The sequence below is a fragment of the Gracilinanus agilis genome, chromosome 1, assembly GCF_016433145.1.
Source record: "Gracilinanus agilis isolate LMUSP501 chromosome 1, AgileGrace, whole genome shotgun sequence".
Taxonomy (NCBI): Eukaryota; Metazoa; Chordata; class Mammalia; order Didelphimorphia; family Didelphidae; genus Gracilinanus; species Gracilinanus agilis.
This window is the reverse complement of record NC_058130.1, coordinates 147047300-147072224: the sequence shown is the minus strand read 5'-3', so window position 1 is coordinate 147072224 and position 24925 is coordinate 147047300. Positions and strand designations below refer to the sequence as shown.

The window sequence follows — 24925 nt, the reverse complement described above, 5'->3', positions numbered from 1 at the left end:
AATATGCTACACCACAAAGAGCCACAATATTTCTTAGTTACCATAAAACATGTTTTTTTAAATGGTTTCCATTTTCTCACTCAAAGCCAAAGGGCGCTAATTTTTCTGTTTCTCCCATTATTTTACCAGGATCGTCTATATTTTGTGATGGAATATGTGAATGGTGGTGATCTCATGTACCAGATCCAACAGGTTGGACGATTTAAGGAGCCTCATGCTGTGTAAGTTTCCATTAATCTTCTCTCTTGGATATTGTAGAGTGGGCCCTGGAAAAAAATGATGGGATGAATCTGCTAAGATGAAATATATAAGGGATAAATGTAAAATAGTGCAATGAGGTTCAAGGAATCTGCTTCCTAATTATAGGATGGGAAATGTTACCGAACAATAGCTTATGTAAGCAAAAAAAAAAAGCCTCTGGGTCTTAGTGGATGCAATCTACTCATTAGTACAATCAACAATATTGGGCAAAAATGATAACTTAATCTCGGGCTTCATTGAGAGAAGATTAGTGTCTAGAGTGGCAGTCTTATTGGCTTCTGTCCTTATCAGACCATATCTAATTATGGGTATCACGTATTTAGAAGTCAAGTAACAATTTGACACATGTCCAGAGGAAGGTGACCAGGATGATGAGGGTACCATATGATGTTCGTTTGTTCATTTGAAGGCACTAGGGATATTTAGTCTGGAAAAGAGAAGATATAAGTGTAGGCATGATAGGGGTGAAATAGGGGTTTTATGGGTTCGATATATTAAAAGGTGGTCGCCAGGGAAAATTTCCCCAATTAAGGAATAATCTCAAGTCAAAATTGACTTTTATGTTGATTTATTTACAATTAGGAAGGTTGAAGGTAGGGAAATTGAGAGAGAGAAACTCTGGCCCAGACCAGAGGCCCGGACCAGGTAAGGATTTAGGGGTCCAGCAGAGGGGCACAGAGGTTAATTAAACAAGGCTTCTAGCCACAAGGCCTTTTACAATTAGAGAGGCAAGAGAGGCCTCCCTGAGGGTAGAGCCTCCAGAAACACCAAGGGAAGAGGAGAGTCAGCCTAACTTACCCATGTGGAACAGTCTAGGTCATGAACCAGCAAAGCTCCCTCAGGTCCCCTTCACCGCACCAGTCGCAGCCTCCCTATCATATGATAGATAGATAAGTGTGTCTTGTGGAAAAGGAGTATATTTGTTCTACTTTGTACACGAGAGCAAAATGAGGGAGAAACATGAAAGTTACAAAAAGGAAGATTTGTTCTGGTATAATAAAAGTCTTTTTAAAAGCATTGGACTCATAGGATCATATATTTGGAGCTGGAAGGGGCCTTAGAGACATTGAATCTAATCTCCTTATTGACTTGTCTCTCTTATTTCCTATTTATCCTGCATATTTTTTATATACTGCTTTCCCCATTAGATTGTAAGCTCTCTCAGGGCAGTCTTTTGCCTTTTATCCCCCGTGCTTAGCACAGTGATTGGCATAGCTGTTGATGTTCATTTCTTTTAGTTGTGTCTGATTCTTCATGATCCCATTTGGGATTTTCTTGGCAAAGATCCTAGAGTGCTTTGCCATTTCCTTTTCCAGCTAATTTTACACAAGTGAAAATAAAAGACAAACAGGATTAAGTGACTTACCCAGGACCACACAGCTAGTACATGTCTGAGACTGGATCTGAATTAAGGACTTCCAGACTCCAGGACCAGCACTCTATCCACTATGTCACCTAGCTGCTCTGGCACCTAGTAGGCACCTAGTAAATGTTTCTTGATCAAGCGATTGGAAAAACTAAGACAGAGAAGTTAAGTGACTTGCTCAGCCTCACACAGCTAATATGGATTCAAGATAGGGTTTAATTTAGGTTTTCCTGACATTAAATGAAGCATTCTATTTACAGTACTACCTAGCTCCCACAAGAATAGCTTCCCACAGAAAATCCCCCTTCACTAGAGGCCTTGAAGCAAAGGCTTAATATGAAATTTTAAGGATTTTATAGCAGACCTGCTCTGGTCTAGATTGTAAATTATGTTCTTTCAAGTCCCCTCCAAATTTGATCTCTTATGATTCATCATGTGCAGAATAGGTTAAAAATAATGAGACAGAAGAAAGACAGATAGACAGAAGGACAGATCAACAGACTGACTCTTCTGTAGGAGTTTGGAGTTAAGGGGAAATACTTTTTACCCCTTTATCTCCTGACTCCAATTTAGTAATTCTCAGTATACTCTGAGCCCCACTCATCAAGAGTAATCAAGGGCCACTGTCTTTACCCTGCCCCACCATCCCTGTGCCTTTTGAATTGTATATAAAAATTCCAAATTTGACCAGGTCAGGAGATTTCTTCCCACTTAGAGTCTCTTCCGTCGTAGCTGCCTCTGCCCATTTGCCTGCATCTAGCTTGTTCTAACCCGTGTCTTCCAATTCCATTTGTATCACTGTCTTCAAATATTTGAAGGGATGTCATGTGGAAGAGGGATTAGGCTTGTTCTGCTTGGCTAGAGAAAGCTGAATTTAGAGGAAAGGACAGAAGTTACAGGAAGATAGATACAAGGAAGAATTTCCTAACAATTAAGAGCTGTCCAAAAGTGGAATGGGCTGCCTCCTTGTCAGAGAGTTCTACATCAAAGAGAAGCCAGATATATGACTACCTGTCAGGGATGTTGTAAAAAAGATTCTGATTTTGGCTAGGAGTTGCTTAAATTACCTTTCAGTCTGGGAGGTCTGTATTTGCTTATTTTTCTCACTTCTACCTTCCCCGTACCCTGACATGGAAGCCAAATTGTGTTGTTAATTGTCATTGTTAGTCGTAGCATCTATGTGGCACAGTGAGTATAGTTCTAGATATGAAAGGAGGAAGACTCATATCTGGCCTCAGACACTTACTAGTTGTATGACCTTATCTAAGTCACCTTACCCCTATTTGTCTCAGTTTCTTCTTCTGTAAAATGGGGGTAATATTAATGCCTACTTCCAAGGGTTGTTGTGAGAAGCAAATAAGATAATAATCTTAAAACACCTAGCAGAGTGCCTGGCTTTAGCCACAGAAAGTGTTATTTAGATGTTAGCCATTATCATCATTATTACTATTGTTGTTGCTATCGCTATCTACCTACTGATTCCTCAGTTGCCACCAAGGAAGCTGATTTCAAGCTTCCACTCTACTCAATAATGTTTTTCTTTTCCTAACTATTCTCTGCCTCTCACCTCAATCTTGAATTCCCCCATGACCCATGGTTCCCAGAGCCAATGCTTCTCTCCTCAGATGTATTGTTGGGATGGATTTCAAGGGTGGGGGGAGCAGGAAAAAAGCAAGAGCTGCACTTCTTTCCAGTTACCATTACCAGCAAATGCTAAAGATTTAGGTCCAGTAATTAATATATAACAGATTTCAACAGGAAGTATCAAAAAGATATTATAGACTGCATCCCTTGCCATGGCAAAGGAGAAGGAGAAGGGCACTTTCCTTACAGATTAAAATGCTCTTTCCCCCAATATAGGAGCTATAGATGCTATTGGGAGTAAGAGATAGAATAGATGGCCTCAGGGATTCCTTCCAAATATGAAATTCTGTGAAAAGTGCCATAAAATCTAAAAGCTGAAGGAGACCTTAGAGCCTATCTAGTCCAATCTGGGTTTAACCAAGATCCTTTTCTGCAGTATTCTGTCAAGTCCTCCTTTAGGCTCTGCTTGGCTACCTACAGAGACAGGGAACTCACTCTGTCCTAAAGCTTCTTGTGGATGGGTCAAACTGTTAGGAAGTTTTTTCCTGACTTTATAACCAAGTCATTCTACAACTTCTACTCATTGTCCTAAGTTCTACTCTTTTGGGTTACGTATTTCTTCCTCTCTTTTTCTAGATTAATAGATCTGCCCTAAGTGCTTTGTTCTAGCTATGTTCGAGCTCAGAGTTAATGAAGATCAGGCTTTGTATGCCTCTTTCTCTTCCTGAATTGCAAGCTTGAGGTGCTGTCTTCACCTCAAAGGAATATATTTTCTTTCCAAGAAAAGAGCATATCAAGGCTGGATTATTCACGTTCTAGTCTTGGCTCTACTACAAATAAGCTATGTAACCTTGGACAAATTATTTCTCTCCTCTGAACCTCAGTTTTCCTCATCTATAAGATGAAGTCCCCTTAGCTCTACCAGACTGTGATTCTGTGATTCTCCTAGCTCAGCTTAGCAAGCTATCTATGGTCTGAGCTCCATGCCTAAAAACATAAACTCCCACTGGAGTGGCGAGTGTTGCTTTTCTCCTCTGGCATGTATTTCGAATTAGGCCTTTTTTTTTGGTCTGTTGCAGTCCAGTGGAGGTGACTTCACTCTATTGGTTCTGATGAATATTTAACATCTGGCACACTGTTCCTGAGTGAAGTGTTGGATTCACTGATGGTTTGGGATTTGGTCTACACTTCACTTAGGATTCTGATATGGACTATTTGTGCATAGACGTTGCCAAAGGCATGCTAAATGAAGTATCATTAGGGGAGATCTGAGGGCCTTCAGACTTTCCCTTTTTTCCCTATAAGTTCTAAAGACTCTTGAATTATTTTCCTTTCAAAAGGCCTGAACTCTGCTCCTGCTGTCATAGATAAATGCTGTCTCTAAAGTATTAACTAACATTTACATAGTACTTTAAGGTTTTCAAAGCTTCATATTTGTTCAAAATTGCTATTATATGTGCCTCTCATTTGGTCCTCAAAATCATAACTCTGTGAAATGTGTGGCATTATTATTCCCATTTTATAGAGAAGGAAAGTGGGTCTGGGAGAATGTTCAGGGACTTGCCTGGAATCACATAGCTAGTGTCTGAGCCAGGATTTGAAGTCAAGCCTTCTGGCCTTCACATGGAACACTCTAACCATTATTCCACCTAGTTTAAGGGAGATCTTATGAAACTTGCATTCCCCACTCTCCCAATCCACCAGAATGGGAAAGAGATCCAAGCACTATCATCCTTCCTCTCTCTTGTGACTTTTAGCTATAGACATCCATGAAAAGGATTGGACTCTGCCATTTCCTCAGACACAATTATATTTTTTCCATATTTTGATTTTCAGTCATTTCAGTCAGATCTGACTCTTTGTGACCCCTATTTGGGATTTGATGCCAGAATGATTTGCCATTTTCTTCTCCAGAGCTTTTTACAGGTGAGGAAACTGACACAAATAGGTTTAAGTGACTTGCCCAGGATCACATAGCCAGTAAGTGTCTGAGGCCAGATTTGAATTTACATCTTCCTGACTGCAAGGTCTGGTACTCTGTCAACTGTACCACCTAGAGGACCTACTTTTCTCATGCATTAAATCCTAGAATCTTAGAAATTGGAAAGGAATTCTGAGATCATCTAAGACTACCCTCTCCCCTACTGCACACACATGTGAAGCATAAATATCCTCTAAAATAACCCTAAAATGTAGTCTAACTGCCTAATTAGCTGTATGACTCTGGGCAAGTCACTTGACTTCTGTCTATTTCTGTTTCATCATTTGTAAAATGGGAATCATTATAGTGACTTCCTCACAGTATTATTGTGGGGAACAAATGAGAAATTATTTGTAAAGCACTTAGCACAGTGCCTGACACAAAGTAGGTACATAATAAATCCTTATTTCCTTTCCTTCCCCCTTTCCTCTGAACCTTTTCAGGAATGATGAGCTCATTACCTACACGGGCAGGCCAGTAAGTCTGCTTAGTCAAAATTACTGGGCTTAATCATACTTCTTGGGCTTGTGGATTGCCTTTGTCCCTTATTAAGTGTGTGGTCATGTGCAAATCATATAAATTGAGCTTGCACTCTTAGGTTTTTTGTGAGCAAAATATGTTATACACTCCAAAGTGCTATGTAAGTGGAAACACTTATTTTTATTATATTTATCTTTTATGTGATGAATTATATCTGTGTTTTATTATGCAGTTCTATGAGTTTCAAATATATTGAATTATTCAAAAAAGCTGAAGCAGGCTTTAGAGAAGCACAATGGAAAGCCTTGAATAGCAAGACATATGCTTTCAGTTCAATATAAGAAGAGTGGTCCAGGAATTAAATGGGCTGCCTTATAGGGGGTGAGCCCGTCATTCATGAGAAAGTTCACATAAAAGCAAATTGATTACATTTTGGGACACACACTATAAAGATCATTCGTGGTTTCAGTTAGGGGTAGTGATAGATGACCTCTGAGTTCCTTCCCACCTAATAAAAAATCATAGGAAGCACTTATCTAGCACTTTAAGTGTTGCAAAATGCTTTCCATAGATTATCTCATTTGATCGTTATAATCCTGTAAGGAAGATTTCATTAAAATATTCATTTATAGCTAAGAAGACTGAGGCTATCAGGGATTATATGACTTGCCCAGGGTCATATAACTAGTAAATATCTGAAGTGAAATTGGAACTCAGATCCTCCTGATTCCAAGTCTTACACTTCATCTACCGTGCCATCTAGCTGCAACGCTAAGATTCAGAGATTTTATGCATCAACTGCTAGAAAAGTTAACAATGGTAATTTTATTTAATTTTATCTTTAAATTTTTTTTTAATTTTTAATTACAAACTTCAACATAATTTTTTGAAAGGTATGTGATCCATATTGTCTCCCTCTGTTCTTCCCTCCCACTTCCTAGAGCTGACAACCAATTCAATCTGAGTTATACATGTATTATCACACAAAATATATTTCCATATTATTCATTTTCATAAGAAAATATTCTTATAGAACCCAAACTCCAAAACATATACCCAAATAAATAAGTGATAAATCATGTTTTCATGTTCATTCTGACTCCAACAGTTCTTTCTCTGGAGATAAATAGCATTCCTTTTCATAACTCCCTCAGAATTATCCTGGATAATTATATTGCTATCAGTAGCAAAGTCTGTCACATTTGGTCATTCCACAACATTGTAGTTACTGTATACCATGTTCTCCTGATTCTGCTTATTTCACTTTGCATCAGTTCATGTAGATCTTTTCAGCTCTTTCTGAATTCATCCTGTTCACATGATGGCAATTTTAGAAATCACAGTCTCGGTCCACATCATTCTTGCTTATGATATTTCACTTACATTGCACCTCTTCTCCTTTTTCAATGCCTTCACTTTTCTCTGTGACAATATCTTTTGGAGGTAGCTGGGAAATTCTGTTCTCCACCTCTTTAGGAGAATTATTGGAAAACCAATTGCATCAGATGAACTATAATTGCCCTAGAACAGATAGGATGCTCTATCTGTAGAATAATACCAATAAGTGGTATAGTTATACAGAGAATAACTGTGGAAGTGAAGAGAGAGGAGATGCAGTCTGAGAAATGGCTGCGCTTTGAGAGTCTGAGATTTTGTCACTTATTTTAAACATATACCATTATAGAACACTCATTAACTAGTTTGGCAATAGAAGATGTAGAGGCAGCTAGGTGGTAAAGTGACTAGCATACCAGACTTGGAGTCAGGAATACTTTTCTTCCTGAGTTAGAATCTAGCCTCAGACATTTACTAGTTATGTGACCTTGGGTAAGCCATTTCGCCCTGTTTGCCTCAGTTTCCTCATCTGTAAAATCATCTGGAGAAGAAAATGGTGAATAACTTCAGTATCTTTGCCTAGAAAACCCCAAATGGGATTGTGAAGACTTGGATATGATAGGGAGAAAAACTGAACAACTCTATTTTTTCAAAGTGACAAGTAAAGGACCTAATTGTATTCTATTTCTGCTTATTTTATCCTTTTTCTATAAGAAGATAATGTTTCAGGCCCATCTTCTTTCTGCTTAATCTGCCTTATTGAGTTTGGGGAAATGACTTCTTTGGAGAGGCCCCATCAAGACCAGTGTAAAAGGGCTCAATATAATCTCAGAAAATAATTAAATACTGTATTTACCAGACACAGCTCAATTGCTGGACATCATATCTACACAAAAGTATATTGTGGATTAAATAAAGTGGACATGAATAGAAGAAATCGGAAATACAGATAAGACTAGGAAATCCCAACCAGTGGTTTCCAGTGGTGGGAGTGGGGAGAAAGAAGAAATAGAAAGAAATTATTACAAAATGTCTACAAATCCTTATGTTCACCAAGATCTATCAGTTTGATCTTCAATACTTACTAGCATTTATATAATGCTTTAAGGTTTGTAAAGCACTTTATAAATATTATCTCTTTTGATCTTCTCACAACAACCCTGGGAGCTATTATTATCACTACTTAACATTTGTGGAGATTGAGGCAAATAGAGGTTTAGTGACTTGTCCAAGATCATACAACTAGTAAGTGTCTGAGATTATATTTAGGTTTTTTAAATATAATTTTTATTTTTTTTACAAATATTTTTCCATGGTTACATGATTCATGTTCTCTCCCTCCCTTCTTCCCTCCTCCCTCCCAGAGCTGACAAGCAATTCCACTGTTACACATATATTATTACTCAAAACCTATTTTTACATTATTCATTTTTGTAATAATCTTTTAAATTCAAAACCCCAATTCATATGTCCATATAAACAAGTGATAAATCATATGCTTTTTCCCCTGTGTTTTGTGTTTCTACTCCCACAGTTCTTTCTCTAGATGTGGATAGCATTCTTTCTCATAAGTCCCTTGGGACTGTCCTGAATCATTGTATTACTATTAGTAGCAAAGTCAATCACATTTGATCATCCCACAATGGTTCAATTACTGTGTATAATGTTCTCCTGGTTCTGCTTATTTCACTTCACGTCTGAGATCATATTTGAACTCGGGTCTTCCTGATTCCAAGCCTTAAGTTCTATCCACTCTACCACCTAGACGCCCCCCCCCTCTTTATTTAACTCCATCAAAAAGTATTCAACTTCTATTATACAGGATCTATAATATTGGATGAATAGAAAAGATTTGGAACAGATTTAGACCCATACAGTTAATACACAATGAGAATGAGGGTCACTATTCTTGATGAGCTTGAGACCCCTGATAATGTGTGCAAGGATGGGGAGGTACAACATTTCTGCTTTGTATTGCCATGCCTTATGTCTTGGGTATATCAATTGGTACTGATCCAGATAGACTTTTTTTAACTGTTCTGCCCAAAAATGACAAGTTGAGAGAAGAAAAATTCGAATCAGTCTACATCATCTGTTCTAGGGGTATCAGACAGAAACAGGAAGCAGAAATGGGAAAAGATAGAATCCTAAATCATATGTATTTCTGTGTATGAGGAATACATATACCATGTAGAAATTGTCATGTCTGTCCTTCTTACCAAGTATTATTTGTCACTAAATGAGAGTCTCACTCTTTTTTTGTAATAGTAAGATAAGCAAAAAGAAAGCAAGCACTTTTAGGGCCTTTAATCATCTCTCAGAAACCATAGTTACCCACCTGTACCTTCTGGTGCTAAAGTAGTCAATAAGCGTTTCATTATCCCAACATCAATGTTAGTCATAGAAGCATAAACTCTTTTAGGCTGATTCTTCCTCCCTATGATTTCTCCAATCCATATTCTCACAGATGAGCCATTGGCTCATCTAGATAACAGACTGAGCTAAGTGGTGGATGTCACAGAGGTTTCTCGGGACTGCTGGTGTCCCTGGTGATACGGTTTGGAATCAGACCTCTCCCTGGGAGATCTTAGTCTCAAACTGGTTCCTTCAGCCAGCTGGTCCCTCAGAGCCATATGTTTTAAAAGGAACAGATATGTTCTCACACTGTAGTTGGCAGCCATTACTCTGTTTATTATTCTGCACTGTCAGTGCTATTAAAAGTTACCTGTATAAATACATGTTTGCACGCTGGGTAGCTGGTGGGACTTTAGTACCTTGTATCCAGTTAATTGAATTTTGTGTAATGAGATTTAGAAAGCACTCAACTTTAACATACTTATTTTAACAAGCCTATTCTGTTGATTTCTTTTTGTATTTCAGATTCTATGCAGCAGAAATTGCTATCGGTCTATTCTTCTTACAGAGCAAAGGCATCATTTATCGGTGGGTGAGCACTTTATTCCTCTCCTTCCCTTGTTTCTCTACTCCTTTCTTTCTTGTCACTCATTCATTTTCCCCCCAAAAGAATTACCTCCAAATTGAAATTTTGGACCAACAGAAATCTAGGGACCCCTCAAACTATGACTGATTCAACTTGGGGCATTATTGGGGTTCTAGCCCTAGGAGCCTGGTGACATGGCCATTAAATAGAGGTGGTAGCTCTTTACTTTGGTGACAAGCAGGGCTTGGGGAGAATGTTTTTCATCCCTTACTCTATGTTACCGAGCTGGGAGCTCACAAATGGAACATAGATGTTTTTCCTACCCATAAATAGCATGTTTCTACAGGAAAGAAAGTATTTTAGGTGTCATTTGGGGGTGAATGCCTTATCAGATCCTAACTATTAGTTTACAAATAAACATTTTGAATTCTAAAATTCCCTACTTAAAAGCTTCCCATGGTTCCCTTACTGCCTGCCAAATAAAATAGAAACTACTGATTTCCTTTTTAAATACTCCACAGTCCAATCAGACTGGATTTGTCTCTTTTCCCAATTTTCATCCCTCCTTCTACTCTCTCTGCTTGGTTTATACTGACCCACGTTCCTGGAATGAGCAGTACCACATCTCTGTCTGCCACAGTCCCTTCATCTTTCAAAGCCTAAGATAAATTATATCCTCTCCATGAAGATACCTCTGGTATCCCAACTGAACATGATTGCTCTCTCTTTACATTTTCCCATCATACATTGCCTGGAACTCTCCCATGCCCTTATCACATTTTCCTTTCTATTTTAGTCATTTGTCTACACGTTTCCACCATTGTTCTCCCTTAAAGTTGAAGTTTGTCGAAGGCAGAAACCATTTCATTATATCCTCAACTTGAACTATTAATTTAATAGGTTCTCAATAAATGTCTGTTAAAATTTGATAATATTTTTTAAATCCTTAGCACTGTGCCTGGAACATAATTGGTACTACGTAATTACTTTGACTTCTCACTCCCCCTCCCCCAAATAGACATTTCAGGCTAAGCCTTGGCATTTAGAGGTTTGGATGAAAAGGAAGATAAAAATTGATCCTACCCTCATGATTCATACATATATTATCTGGGTTGTCTAAATATCTACTAAGAAGATCATAGTACCTAAATTTGTTCTTTCATCACAAAAGCCCATCTGTATCATTCTCCGCATGCCACACTGGCCTCAAACTTCACTATAGAGCCTCCATTCATAGGGCATGTTGGACACCATTAACTTTCCAGTGCAAAGAGTACCACATCCATAGTGTTGGTTTTATTTTATGGAAGATTATGGATCTAAGAAGTGATTTTTGCCAGTGGCCTTTGCAGAGGGATATAACTTCATGTTTTTTTTTCCCCATCTGAAATGGAGTATTCGGTATTCTCAAGCACACCTAAAACATGGTTTTATGCTAATAGTTGATGTTTTGACATTTTACTGTTAAAATCAGGAAAGAGAAGGTCCCTGGACAGAGGGTTTGGGGTGTCCCACTCAGAGGTGAAGTCACTAATAGACTGAGTTAGAAGCTTCACCTGAGTGACCTGTGTAACCACTGCTGGTGGCCTCACCTGGATAGAAGTCATCTACCAGAATAATATTGCAGTTAAGGAGGCAATTGAAGGCCTTCAATGGTTATGAAGAAAAATAAGTCTTCTTATCACAACCATCAGGCATGGAACAGAAAGTTTCTGAGTGAAATACAGGTGAGCAGCGTGGTGGTGAGATCCAAGGGGTGAAACAGGAAAATAGTGTAAGATCAAGCAAGAGTTCAATATACCAGGTACCCAAATGCATTTGGCCCAAAGATCTGTCTCTAGTTCTATTGACTGAAATTCTTGTCATACAGTAGATGATTAATAAATGTTTCCTAATTGAATAAGCATGCCCAGCCAAGCTCACTTTAGGTATTTTACTAAATGTCTGCAGTGATAGTTCCCAGGCACACATATGGTTTTTCTATGTGGGAACAGCTACAATAGCCCAATGGTGCCACAGTAAATATACTTAAAATAATTATGTTTTAGAAGAAGCTTTACTTAAAGCCTACCATACCAATATGAGAAGGCCAAGCTAGGGTCCTCCCCTTTCAGTGACCATATACCACTAGTCAGCTATTTGGAAGTAATTGTCTACCTCTAAAATTCACAGTTCACAATTCAATAAACTAATAATGTAACAAGCAAAATATCATTAGTTGGCTTCTTGGTCACAAAAAACATCCCATTCTCCCACTTTTCGATTCCTAAAGTTTTCCATTATCTATTCAAGCCAAAGCAAGAAGCACTTGAGATTCTTCTGTGTCCTTTGAGACCAGAGGAAGGAAAAGAACCTTTTTTCTTTTATAGACCTTGAGTCATTGATCATTGACCTTTTCTCAAAGATTCTGTTAAGGCAATGGAATTAAACAAATGTACTTTAAATTCCTACTATGTTCAAGACACTGCCCATGGCATTCTGAATAGAATTACTATCACAATAGAGGCCCTGTTCTGAAGGGGTCTTTACAATGTAGTAGGGAAGAGAAAGAAAGTACCCAAGTAACTCTGCCAGAAAGGATGGTGAAATAAGTACAAGGAAGCATTCCTGGACTTCTAGAAATATGGAGAGGGAGAACCCATTTTTGCTTAAAAGAAAGGACTTCAAGGAGACAGGGACATCTGAATTAGGGATTAAAGGAAAGGAAAGGACTTCAATAGATAAAGATGACAGAAGAGTGCATTCCTGACATGAACCATGGTGTGAACAAAGCAATAGTGATAAAAGAGAGCAAGATGAGAAATTGAGATGAATAGCATACTAGTTTAGCTGGAGTGGAGAGTATAAGATAAAGGAGGAAAGCTAGATGGAGTTAGATAGTGAAGAGCCTTGAATTCCAGAATTAGGAATTTATATTGTATTTAGAAGGTAATGGAGAGCCACTGAAGATTTTTAATTAAGGTAGTGGCAGATAATAATGGTATGTTAGGAAGATTACTCATATGCCAATTTGAGGATAGATTAAAGAGACTAAAGGCAAGGAAAATGAAATCAGGATCATTGCATTAGGATAAAAATAATCTAAGCAAAGGCAGGAAATATTGTAGAGGTAGAAATGATAGAACTTCACATGTGTTAGATGTGGAATAAAGAAGAGTCAAAAATGGCAGCATCAGCATCCAGTCACCCACTTTCATGCTTGTGGATTTATTCACAGATAGAAAGAAGTTAGAGAGAAAGACAATGTGGAAATTTAAGATGATGTGTTTAGAAAGTAAAACAGCAGGGGTAGCTAGGTGATTCAGGGGATAGAGAGCTAGAGGTGGGGATGGGAGGTCCTGAGTTAATATCTGGTCTCAGACACTTTCTAGCTGTGGCAACTGGGCAACTGACTCAACCCAAGTCTCCTATCCCTTACCACTTTCCTGACTTGGAGCCAACACTTAGTATTGATTCTAAGAGAGAAGGGAAGAAGATTTTTTTCTTAAAAATGGTTATTTTTTAATAAAAAGAAGGAAGGAAGAAATAAGAAAGGAACAAAGGAAGAACAAGAAAAGAAAACAGCAGTATAGGAATGGAAGTTCAAGCCACTGGGTCTACATTGCTTCCTCCACTAGAAGGGGTAACAGGGCATCTAAATAGAAGCACACAGCATTCTTAATACTGTGTGATTTGTGTTATTTTGTCAGATATTTTACGATTCTCAGTAAGTGGAGCTTTATCATGCCAAGTCCTAAGTCTTCAGATTTTCCAAGTAGACATCGTAGTCTTTGTCATAGGCATGAGCCATTCTATTCATAAAATAGTATAATTCTAAAACACTTCATCATGTCAAGTGGTTATTTAATTGACCTCTCCTTTTCTGAGAAGCAGAAGCCCAAGCAGAATCTAGTGAAAAGCTTGACTGAACAGGCTGATAGTTGATTGAGGAGAAAGGGATCGTGAACAAGACTTGGCACTTGTGGAGGTGAGGAATGAGGCGAGCCAAGCCAAAATCAGCAAATAATAAGATAAATTAACAAGTGGGAAACAGCCATAGATGGGAGACAATGTAAAAGATAGTAAACAGGGTCAAAATAGAAATTAACAACAAAATCTAAGATGGAGAAAAGTAAAAAGCAAGTTCTGGGTTTCAAACAACAGGAATTTTAGGCTTAGTAATTTAAAATATTTTTGCTGAGTAGTTGTGAAAGTAGATTAAATTTATCACATTCAGTGGTCTCATGAGTGCAGGAGAGTTTTAAACCTCATTAGCTCTATATGGCCAGGACTACCCTCTGTTATAGTCCAAACACATATGGTACTGACCACTTGCTAACATGTTCCTTTTAGTTAGAAAATACCCTGTTCTACTACAACTTATCTTAATCTTTATAAAATCCAAAATGCAGTGGATAGCTCCTCTCCTAGATCAATGCTCAGTCTTGGTGGAAGGGCTTGCATAGCTCAATTAAACTGTGAGCTCTGCTGTGCAGGGTTACCCAAGATGAACAAGTCATAATGAATAGTTCTGGCAAAAGGTGATCCATTGGAGAAGGAAATGGCATACCAGTCCAGTGTCTTTGCCAAGAAACCTCACAGACTATATTAAAATGATAAAGGAGACAGCATCAGAAGATGAACCTGTCAGGTCAGAAGGTGTCTAACACACTGCAGAAGAAGAGCAGAGGACAACCAAAAGCAGCTTCAGTACCTACTAGAGCCAAAGCTGAAGAGAAACTCAGCTGCAGATGTGTCTGGTAATGAAAGGAAAGTCCAGTGCTGTACAGATCAACATTGCATAAGAACCGGGAATATAAGATCTTTGAACTCAGGTAAAGTGGATGCGATCAAACCAGAGAAAGATTAAACATCATCATTTTGGGTGTTTTGCATCTAAATGGATGCGGTAAGGCAAATTTAATTCAGGTGATCATTTCACATATTACTGCTGGCAAGAATCCCTTAGAAAAAATGGAATAGCCCTTATAGTCAATAAAAGGGTAAGAAAAGCAGTACTGGGTTACTATCTCAAAAATAAAACAGAAAGAGGGCAGTTCAAATCCAAGACAAATCGATCAGAATCACAGTAATACCCACCTATGCTCCAGTCATTGATGCCAAAGAAGCCAAAATCGCTCAGTTTTATGAATGTCTAAAAGATGTCATATTCACAGGGGATTGGAATGCTAAAGTAGAAAATCAAAGATAATTGGAAAAACAGGAAAGATTGACCTTGGAGTACAAAATAAAGCAGAGCAGAGACTAATTGAGTTTTGTCAAGATAACTCACAGTCATGGCAAATCTTCTTTTTTTTTAACTACCTCAAAGGCAGTTCTACACAAGGATGTCACTAGATGGTCAATAATGAAATCAGATTTGTTATATACTTTGCAGCCAAAGGTGAAGAATCTCTATACAGCAAATTAAAACACGATCTGGATGTGACTATGAGTTTCTTATTGCAAAATTCAGACTTAAATTTAATTAGGGAAAACCATCAGACCAAATGAATATAACCTAAATAATATCCCTTATAAGTATAAAGTGGAAGTGATAGATAGATTTAAGGGTTTACATCTCACCTGAAGAACAAATATTTGCAATATTGTATAGGAAACAGCAACAAACAAACAAAAAAACACATTCCAGAGAAAAAGAAGAGCAAGAAAGCAAAATGATTATCTAATGAGACTTTACAAATAGCTGAAGAAAGAAGTAAATTGACAAGTAAAAAAGAAAAGAAAAGCTATATCCAGCTGAATGTGGATTCCAGCAGATAGCAAGGAGAGTTAAGGTTTTCTTAAATGAGCAATGCATAGAAATAGAAGAAAATAATAGGAAAGGAAAGACAAGAAATATTTTCAAGAAAATTAGAAGTATGAAGAGATTTCATGCCAAAATGGGCATGATAAAAGACAGAAATGTTATAGATTTAACAGAAGTTGAAGAGATTAAGAAGAGGTGGCAAGAATATACAGAAAACTATACAAGAAAAATCTTAACATTGCTTCCAATAATGCTAGTGGAAATGATGGAATTCCAGTGAAACCATTTAAAATCCTAAAAGGTAAATGCAGTATGCCAGCAAATTTGGAAAACTCAAAAGTGGCAACTGCATTAAAAGAGATGTCAGTTTGCCTCCCAGTCCTAAAAAACTGTCATACCAAAGAATGTTCAAATTATAGAACAATTATGCTCATTTCTTGTGCCAGCAAGGTTATATACTTAAGATCCTACAAGCTATGTTTCAGAAATATATGAATTGAGAATAGAAAAGCAGGATGGTTTTAGAAGAGATAAAGGAATCACTGGATTATCAAGAAACCAAGGAAACTCTGGAAAAGCATCTACTTCTGCCTCATTGACTACACTAAAGCCACTAACTATGTGGAGTACAATAAAATGTGGCAAGTCCTCAAAGAGATGGTAGTACCAGATCATCTTACTTGTCTCCTGATCAACCTAAATGTGGGCCAAGAAGCAACAGTTCTACTCAAACATGGAGTAACTGATTGGTTTAAGAATGGAAAAGGCTGTATATATTGTCACTTTGTTTATTTAACTTACATCATGCAAAATGCCAGCCTAGGCAAATCAAATGCCAGAATTAAGATTGCCAAGAGAAAAATCAACAATCTCCAATGTGTAGATGATACCATTCTGATGGCAGAAAGAGAAGAAGAATTGAGAAATCTCTTGATGAGAGTGAAAGAGGAGAATGTAAAAATTGGCTTGAATCTTAACATAAGAAAAACTAAGATCTTGGCAGCTGACCCCATCACTTCCTGGCAAATAGAGGGAGAAGAAAAGGAAGCAGTGTTTGATTTTATATTCCTTGACTCAAAGAAATGAAAAGATACTATACTTGCTCTTTAGAAGGAAAGCTATGGCAAATCTGAATAGCATACTAAAAAGCAGAAAAATCACCTTGCCATCAGAGGTCCTTATAGTCAAAACTATGGTTTTTCCAGTTGCAATATATGGTTGTGAGAGTGAGACTCTGAAGAAAGCTAAGTGCCACAGAATCAACACTTTCAAATCATGAAGCTGGAGAAAATTTTTGAGAGTCTGTTGGACAGCAAGGAGATCAAATCAGTCAATACTTAAAGAAATTTACTCAGATCATTCACTAGGAGGTCAAATATTAACTTAAAGCTTGAATATTTTAGGTACATAATGAGAAGACATTGAGATTGAGACATTGAGGTCATTGAAAAAGACCCCAATGATGGGGAAGATTGAAGGCAAAAGGAAAAGAGGACAGCAGAGAATGAGATGGAGAAAACAAAAATGAACTTAGATAGTCTTCAGGAAATAGTAGAGGATAGAAGGGCCTGGCATGCTATAGTCCAGAGGGTAATAAAGAATCAGACATGACTGAATGTCTGAACAACAACAACAACAAAAGTGGACACCTACTTCCACAGTAGAGATTGTACCCTTAATCTGATTTTTCTTTTGTTAATCAAATATAGTGCTAAAAAGGATTTCAAGATTCTTAGTGTTATTTCATTAAAGAAGGCAAGGCATTTGCATGTTAGGGATTGGAAAGTAGCAGCTTCAGCGAGTAGCCCTCCCCCCAAAAAATTGCTGGTCTTTTTTTTATAATGATTTAGCTAACACATTAAAATTTTGGAGAAACAGAGTTTGTCTGATAATGGTTGACAATTACCTAATAATATTGCTAATGCAAAATTAATTGGACTTAGAAGAGGGAGGAAGAGAGACCTAAACCAAATGTAGAGGGTTTTTTTGAGCTGTGCAAATACAAGATTCTAGTATCCCTAGTTGACCTTTCCCATGTGTGAGTTTGTTTCCACTGTGTTGTGCCTTTAAGGAAGTCCTTTGTGCTGGACATTGCTTTCAGATTTCCTAAAGTCTTGCTCTCAGAAAATACCTCACTAATGAGGGATCTATGCCATAAAGTCATTAAATAAACTTTGTCCTTGACCATGATTTCCAAGTCTTCACTTCCCTCTTTGGTATAAAAGCCAGAATGGATCCAGGGTCCTTTATAAGGAATTTAGACCTGATCAAAGAAGTAAACCAAGTTTTAACTATTTTGCCACTGAAGGAAGATGCCATATTCTTATTGAAATCTGGGTCTTTGGCAGCTAGGGTTCTTGCTTTGAAACTTCTCTATAACGTGAACCCTAGGGGTCAAAACTTTGATTTAAATTATTGGCTCAGAAAGTGGAAGGGAAAGATACTAAGATACTTTAGATTTCATTCTCAAAGGCAACTGGATTTTAGGGGAGGAGGAAGAGAGGAGCAAAGGAAAGGAAAGGTAAGTTTAATTGTTGGATGTTGCCACAGAAAGGAAGCCAAGACAGCTGAGATGTGGAGCCAACCTGGACAAATTGAAAGCCAGTACTAGTACAGCACTTGGCACAGAACCTAGCACATAGTAGGCACCTAATAGATTTTCATTGACTGACTAGTAAATAGCCTTTAGGACTGTACTGACCTATCTTCTACTGTGAGAATGTCTGAAATTGAAGGTAGAAACAAACAGAATCATTTCCTCTGGCAAGATGTCATAGGATTGGCCCATTCTACTGTTGCACACACAATTGACTATCCATGAAGAAAAGGGGAGAAAAGAAACAGGTGAAACCTCTTTGTATCAGAGCAGCATGACTTTTGTGGTCTATTGATTCGGGGTGGCTCAACACTCAGGATATGACTATGTTCTCCTATGTTTTATGTCTAGGAAAAAAGTCTTATTTGCTTCCACTATGATGCAAGGCTCCCAAGGTCTTGGGCAGAAGTGAAGGCTGAAGTGTTGGGGGTCATGGTGGCTCTATATTACAAGGTCAACCCAAGCTTTGCCCTTGGAAATATCGTCTAAGTCCTTTCCTTTATCCTTGGCCATTCATATATCAGAGGTTGTAGGGCCCTGGCAGTCAGAGGTTATAGAACCCTGATGCCAAAGATTGGAGATGAGGATTTTAAACAGAATGAGCAAGCTTTGATTCTCTAGCCACTCATTATTCTGAAGTCGTGGGCCTTGATGTGATGAGCACCAACCATGTGGGCTCAGGAAACATGGCATGGCTGCCATCCATCATCCGACTGCAGAGTCGAGTATATCAGGGCTGATTACTAATGTGATTCTTGCAGCAAATACCTTGAAGTTAGGAGGGTTTAAAGGATTGCATAGCCCCAGGTAGGCTTTCCTTCTTTTGTGTCCATATTGGAGTAAATAGAAGCTCATACAAAAAAAAAATCTTCAAGAATCAACATGACTCTCCTCTAGTAAATAAAAATATTCAGGTCTTATTTTTCATTGAAAGAGATGAATGAATAGTCTAATTATATAAGAATGGTCTAATTATAAATCATACCTAAAATTTCTAAATATTATCCCTTTTTAGATTTGAAGTTTCTTAGCAATTTTTGAAAAGTAACAATTAGGAAGAAAACCTAAGAATGAGAAAAGACAGAGACCATTTTTAGGCTTTGGTTTTGGCATAATCTTTGTCTTATTATAAGATATATTAGAGCCATTATTACCTAGCTTACAGGGTCATTGCAAAGAAAAGTTCTTTACAAACTATAAAGGATTTTACAATAGAGTTGTTACAATAATGTAAATGAAAAGAATGATAAAAGAAAATCAAATATCATATAATTTAATGACCCAATTTGAGCCTGAGGAAGAAATGAAAAAATATGCCTTCCTCCTTTCATTGGAGCTCATGGCAAGTTTTGGGAAATTGCATTTTGTATATGCTGTTATATATGGTTACTCTGTTATTTAAATGTGCTTGTTTTTTTCTTTATTAAAAGAGAAGTCTTACCTGAAGTTATGGGGTGTATGTGTCTATTATATATGCTATATTGTATATAATACACACATAGATGTATGTATGTATGCATACATATATATGGAAAACAGTATATAATTTAAAAAACAAAATAAAAATAATTTTAAGGGACTCATGAAAACAATCTTATGAAATGAAGGTATTAGTTTTCCAAATCATGCCCTCAGTTCTATAACCCTGTTTGTCACCATTTAAAGTGTCAGAAATCCATTTAGAATTATTCTCCCTAGGGCCAGGAGAATTTAGCTTCCCCTATGACACAAATAGATTTTAGAGATTTTCCTCCTTAACTTACCAAAGTATGTTGTTGTGCCTAGGAGCACAGGATAATAAAATTCAGATTGTGTAAATATTTGTCCTGTTGTAGTGGAAGGAGCACTGGATTTAGAGTCAGAGGAACTGGGTTTGAGTCCTTTACTAGTTCTATAATCCTGGACAAGTCAATTGACCCCTCTTAGCCTCAGTTTCTTTAACTCTAAAATGAAATTAGACTAGATGATGTCTGATGTCATTTCCATTTGTAAAACAATCATTGGTGACCATTAATAAGTTTTTCCTCTGAGTATCTTCTTTCCAAACAGAAGATTTTCTTAAAGCATAAGGGGAAACTTTAAAATTCTTTTGAAGACAAAATAAAACTCAAACCCAAAACAAAACCAAAACATTGATGCATGTCCTTTTCTGCACCAATGAGGAGAATGCCTATATTCATGAAATCATTTTTTCCATTAAAAGATTGGAATGCAAAACCTATTTTTACTTCTTCTTCAGGGACCTAAAACTTGACAATGTAATGTTGGATTCTGAAGGCCATATCAAGATCGCTGACTTTGGCATGTGCAAGGAGAACATCTGGGATGGGGTGACCACCAAGACATTCTGTGGCACTCCGGACTACATTGCTCCTGAGGTGAGTCCAGTAATGACAGAAGACAGTCACCCACTGACTGACACATCATCTTCCCCTCATTTGCTAAGGGTTTTGACTGAATTCTGCAGGAACAAGTTAACCAGAAATAGTTCCTAATGCCCATGAATTTTGTAAACGAAATCCCTTACTTTGAGTAGAGTGTGGATGTGGATGTAGTATGACTGTATGTGTGGCATTAAAACCTCTGAATTTTCCCTAATGGAGGAGAAAGTTAACTGTCATTCCTTGGGGTGGGAAGGAGACCTCGGTCATTCTGAAGAATTGGATAAAAACTTGCTTATAAAGACTTCTTATAAAAGCTCCTGAAATATGTGGAAAAAATGAGTCATGGTGATAGGCTTCCTAGGCTAAAGAAGGTCAGCTGCTTATTTACATGGTGGTTTGAACATCAGATTTGCAATTATAAAAGTTCTGATTTCAGATACTGCTTCACATACTAACTCTGTGATCCTGGGCAAGTCTTGGAGTCTCAGTTTCCTCCCTTGCTAAAATTGGGATGATGGTAATAAAATAAAATAAAATAATAATAATAATAATAGCACTATCTTTCAGAGTTTTCCTTGAGGGTCAAACATGATAAAACACTTTGCAAACCTTCAAATATTATATCATATTTATTACCATCATCATTATTATTACTAGTAGAGTTTAGTAGAGACAGTGGACAAAGGAGTTGGTTGGTCCTCAGGCAAGAAAGTAACTTGCTACCATGTGGAACCAGGGCTTCCTTCTAGTAAGATGAGAACTGGAGCTAGCCACGTGAAATAGCCAGACACCAGTTATTTCAAGACCTCATGGAGAGGATATCTTAGAATAAAATAAAGCTACAAGCCATGTGTTTATTTTGTATTTTTGCTTGCTTTCCCTTAATTGCTAGCCTTTCGAAACCCATTTCTGTTTGGGTAGTTGCAAGGGAAAAGCAGCAGAGGGTGACTACGTGGACATTGCATGGTCGGATCGTCCCAGTAGAGAGAGTATTTGGGGGTGCCTGCTAGTACATGCTTAATAGCAGTTTGTATTTATATAGTGCTTTTGAATACATTATAAATATATTTTTATAAATATAAATTGCATATAATGTCTCCCTTGACCTTCATGACAACCCTGTGAGAGTGGCAGAGGATGTACTTTTTTTTTTTTTAAACCCTTGTACTTCGGTGTATTGTCTCATAGGTGGGAGATTGGTAAGGGTGGGCAATGGGGGTCAAGTGACTTGCCCAGGGTCACACAGCTGGGAAGTGGCTGAGGCCAGGTTTGAACCTAGGACCTCCCGTCTCTAGGCCTGACTCTCACTCCACTGAGCTACCCAGCTGCCCCCCCTTATGTACTTTTATAACTATTTTAGAAGTAAAGAACCTGAAGCCCAGCTGGGCAAAAAGACTCGCCCAAAGAAATTCAGCCTAGTCAATGGCAGAAGCAGGTCTCCAACCCATCTTCTAACTTCAAATTTGCTGATCTTTCCGTGTTACCATGGTTTCTTCCTAATCTTCCAGGCTTGCAATATGAAACTTCCCGCTTAGGCCATGAGTGCAAGTAGACACATAAGCTGTTTTAGGAGCGATACAAGAACCCATGTCCAACCTACATTGAAGTCTGTAAAGTAGAGATTTAAGCAAAACTTGAAATTATGATCCAAGCATCAATAAGGTCCTTTTTCAAGCTGCTGCTGTCCATGGCCATCTGATGCCTCGTAATTATGAAATTGGAATGTGTGGGATGAGCTAGTGAAACTTGACTGGGTGGCAATATGGTTTGTGGGCTGATAGGTATGTTGGACCTGCATCTGAATCTTCCATAAGAAGCCTGATATTTTCTTCCTGTGACTAAGATTTAAATGAACCAAAATGGCTGAAGCACATTTTCCCCAGGATGTGGTGAACTGCAGGCAAGTTTTCCCATTATCTCACCCAACAATAATTTGGTTCATTGATAACTTTCCTTAGAGAAGATAGCAACCACTGATGATTTTTTTTAAACTGTTACCTTCTGTCTTAGAATTGATACTAAGCATAGGTTCCAAGGCAGAAGAGCTGTGAGGCTTATCCGATTAGAGTTAAGTGACTTGCCCAGGGCCACATAGCTAGGAAGTATCTAAGGCTAGCTTTGAACCTCGGACCTCTCATCTCCAGGGCTGGCTTGGAGCCACCTTAGCTGCCCCTCAACCACTGATACTTAGAAAAGGACTAGAACACAGATACTTCTGGGTGTATGCATTTTGGGGAAAGAGGAAGCGGAGAGGGAGAATAAGGAGGTGAAGGGATCTACATGGCTTTCATCAATTACAGGGAAAGAAATTGGCTAAATTCTGAAATATAGACATTGTATATCATAGATTATAACTGAAGAGAGAATCCTTGTTTTCTTAGTTGTCATTCTTTGAACTTCTAGGGATAGGCTCAACAATGTCATACTTAATCTGAATAACCCAGTGTCAGATATAGGATGTCTCATCAAAGATTCATGAATTCTGACTCTTCAAATCAGACAACTTAAAATATTGAAATCCTAGAATCTTGAAAAGGGCCTTCGAGGTCATTGAGCCCAACCACCACTGACCCGGTGCTGGATTCTCTGCTACACATCCCCAATAAGTAGTCAATCCACTTTTTTAGCTTGATGTCAATCCCGAAATCCCTTGAAGATTTTACACTCCAGAGCACATGAGAACCCAAACATGAGCAGCCTTTTTTTGTCATAGATATAACAGTATTTGCCCACGTTCTGCATTTTTTTTTGCTGACATTTATCACAAACATGGAGTCATTACATTATAAAATGTAATCGTTTCAGCTCCTTAAATTTCACCTCTCCCAATGAAACCTCAGCACCTGAAGATAAAAAGATCCCTAGGATACAAATTGCCTTTTTGGAGGTGTTGAATTAGTCACCACAATTCTAAATTCAGTTGTGATTTATAGTACCTGGGAATGTATTTGACATCCTATTAGTTCAGATGATGTATTTTATTCACTCTGGCCACTGTCTAGATTAAGATTGATAGTCTGTTGGCATTTGGCCATGAAGCTATGAAAGATTAATGCCCTTTTAAAATAGCCCAAACTCTTGGGTCTGCAGGTCATGGTAGGACTATACCGGTTATAGATAAAAAAAGGTAGCTTCGTAGCAGGAGGGAGAAGACTCATTTTTTCTGAAAATGCAAAGTTGTCAAGCAAGGGTCACAGACTAGGCTCATTATTGTTTATTTCTGGGTCCAAAAGAGGTCTAGAGTTTCTGGAGCTTGCCCCAGAAGTGGAGAAAGTGGACAATCAGATTCACAGTGGAGGCTACAAAGTCTCTCTGTACTCTGATTAATTAATTCCTTAAGTATAATGGGGGAAGTATAGTCAGAAGATTAGGGTTCTCATTACAGCTTTATCACTATGTGACCTTGAACCATGGTTTCCTTATTTTCACAGTGAAGGGGTTGGTCTACTAGATCAAGGGATTCTTACCTTTTTTTTTCCTGTAATGGACCCTTTTGACAGTCTGGTGAAGACAGTGAACCCCTTTTCAGAATAATAGTTTTTGGTTTGGGTTTTTTAAACCCTTACCATGTGTCCTAGAATCAATTCTAAGACAGAAGAGTGGCAAGGGCTAGGCAATTGGGGTTAAGTGATCTAGGAAGTACCTAAGGCAAGATTTGAACCTAACTCTTCCTGACTCCAGGCCTGGCACTGTATCCATCCTGCTCCTAGAATAATGTTTTTATATGCATAAAACAAAAGACATAGGACTACAAAGGAAATAAATTCTTTTGAAATGTAATATGTATGTTTTTCTCTTACAAATTAAGAGACCCTCTAAAATCTACTTACAAATTTCTAGAATTCTATGGACTAATAGTTAAGAGTCTCTTCCTTGCTCTGCGTGGATTATCTCACTTGTTCCTCCTCACAACAACAATGTGAAAGTAGATTATTCATGTGTCCCCATTTAATATGCGAGCAAAATTGAGACTCAGAGGACTCAATCCATCTTGGTCCAAGTTCATACAGCTGCTATGATTGCCAAAGTCCCTTCTAACACCAGCATTCTATGTTCTGAGATCCTTTCCAGCGACAGCATTCTCTTTTCTCTGTTCTAAGGTAGCTTCTAGCTCTAAGATTTGGTGACTCTATGAACTTTGCAAAGCTGAGAGTTTTTTCTCTCTACTTTACCCTATCTTTTATAGTTATGAATTTTTCAGCTCCCCACCGAGTCTCCTTTTCCCATCTCAAGTGATGGCCCACTAAA

General features: G+C 37.9%; 1 protein-coding gene across 2 annotated transcripts in view; it reads left to right on the top strand.

Moving 5' to 3' along the window:
* The window catches only part of PRKCB (protein kinase C beta), a 707688-nt gene that overhangs the window by 546287 nt on the left and 136476 nt on the right, over positions 1-24925 (top strand). For both annotated transcript variants that reach the window (XM_044658176.1, XM_044658168.1), the window contains exons 11-13: positions 130-221; positions 9888-9950; positions 20533-20671. In XM_044658176.1, coding sequence (XP_044514111.1) covers positions 130-221; positions 9888-9950; positions 20533-20671 — 294 coding nt within the window. The remainder of the gene's footprint in view (positions 1-129; positions 222-9887; positions 9951-20532; positions 20672-24925) is intronic.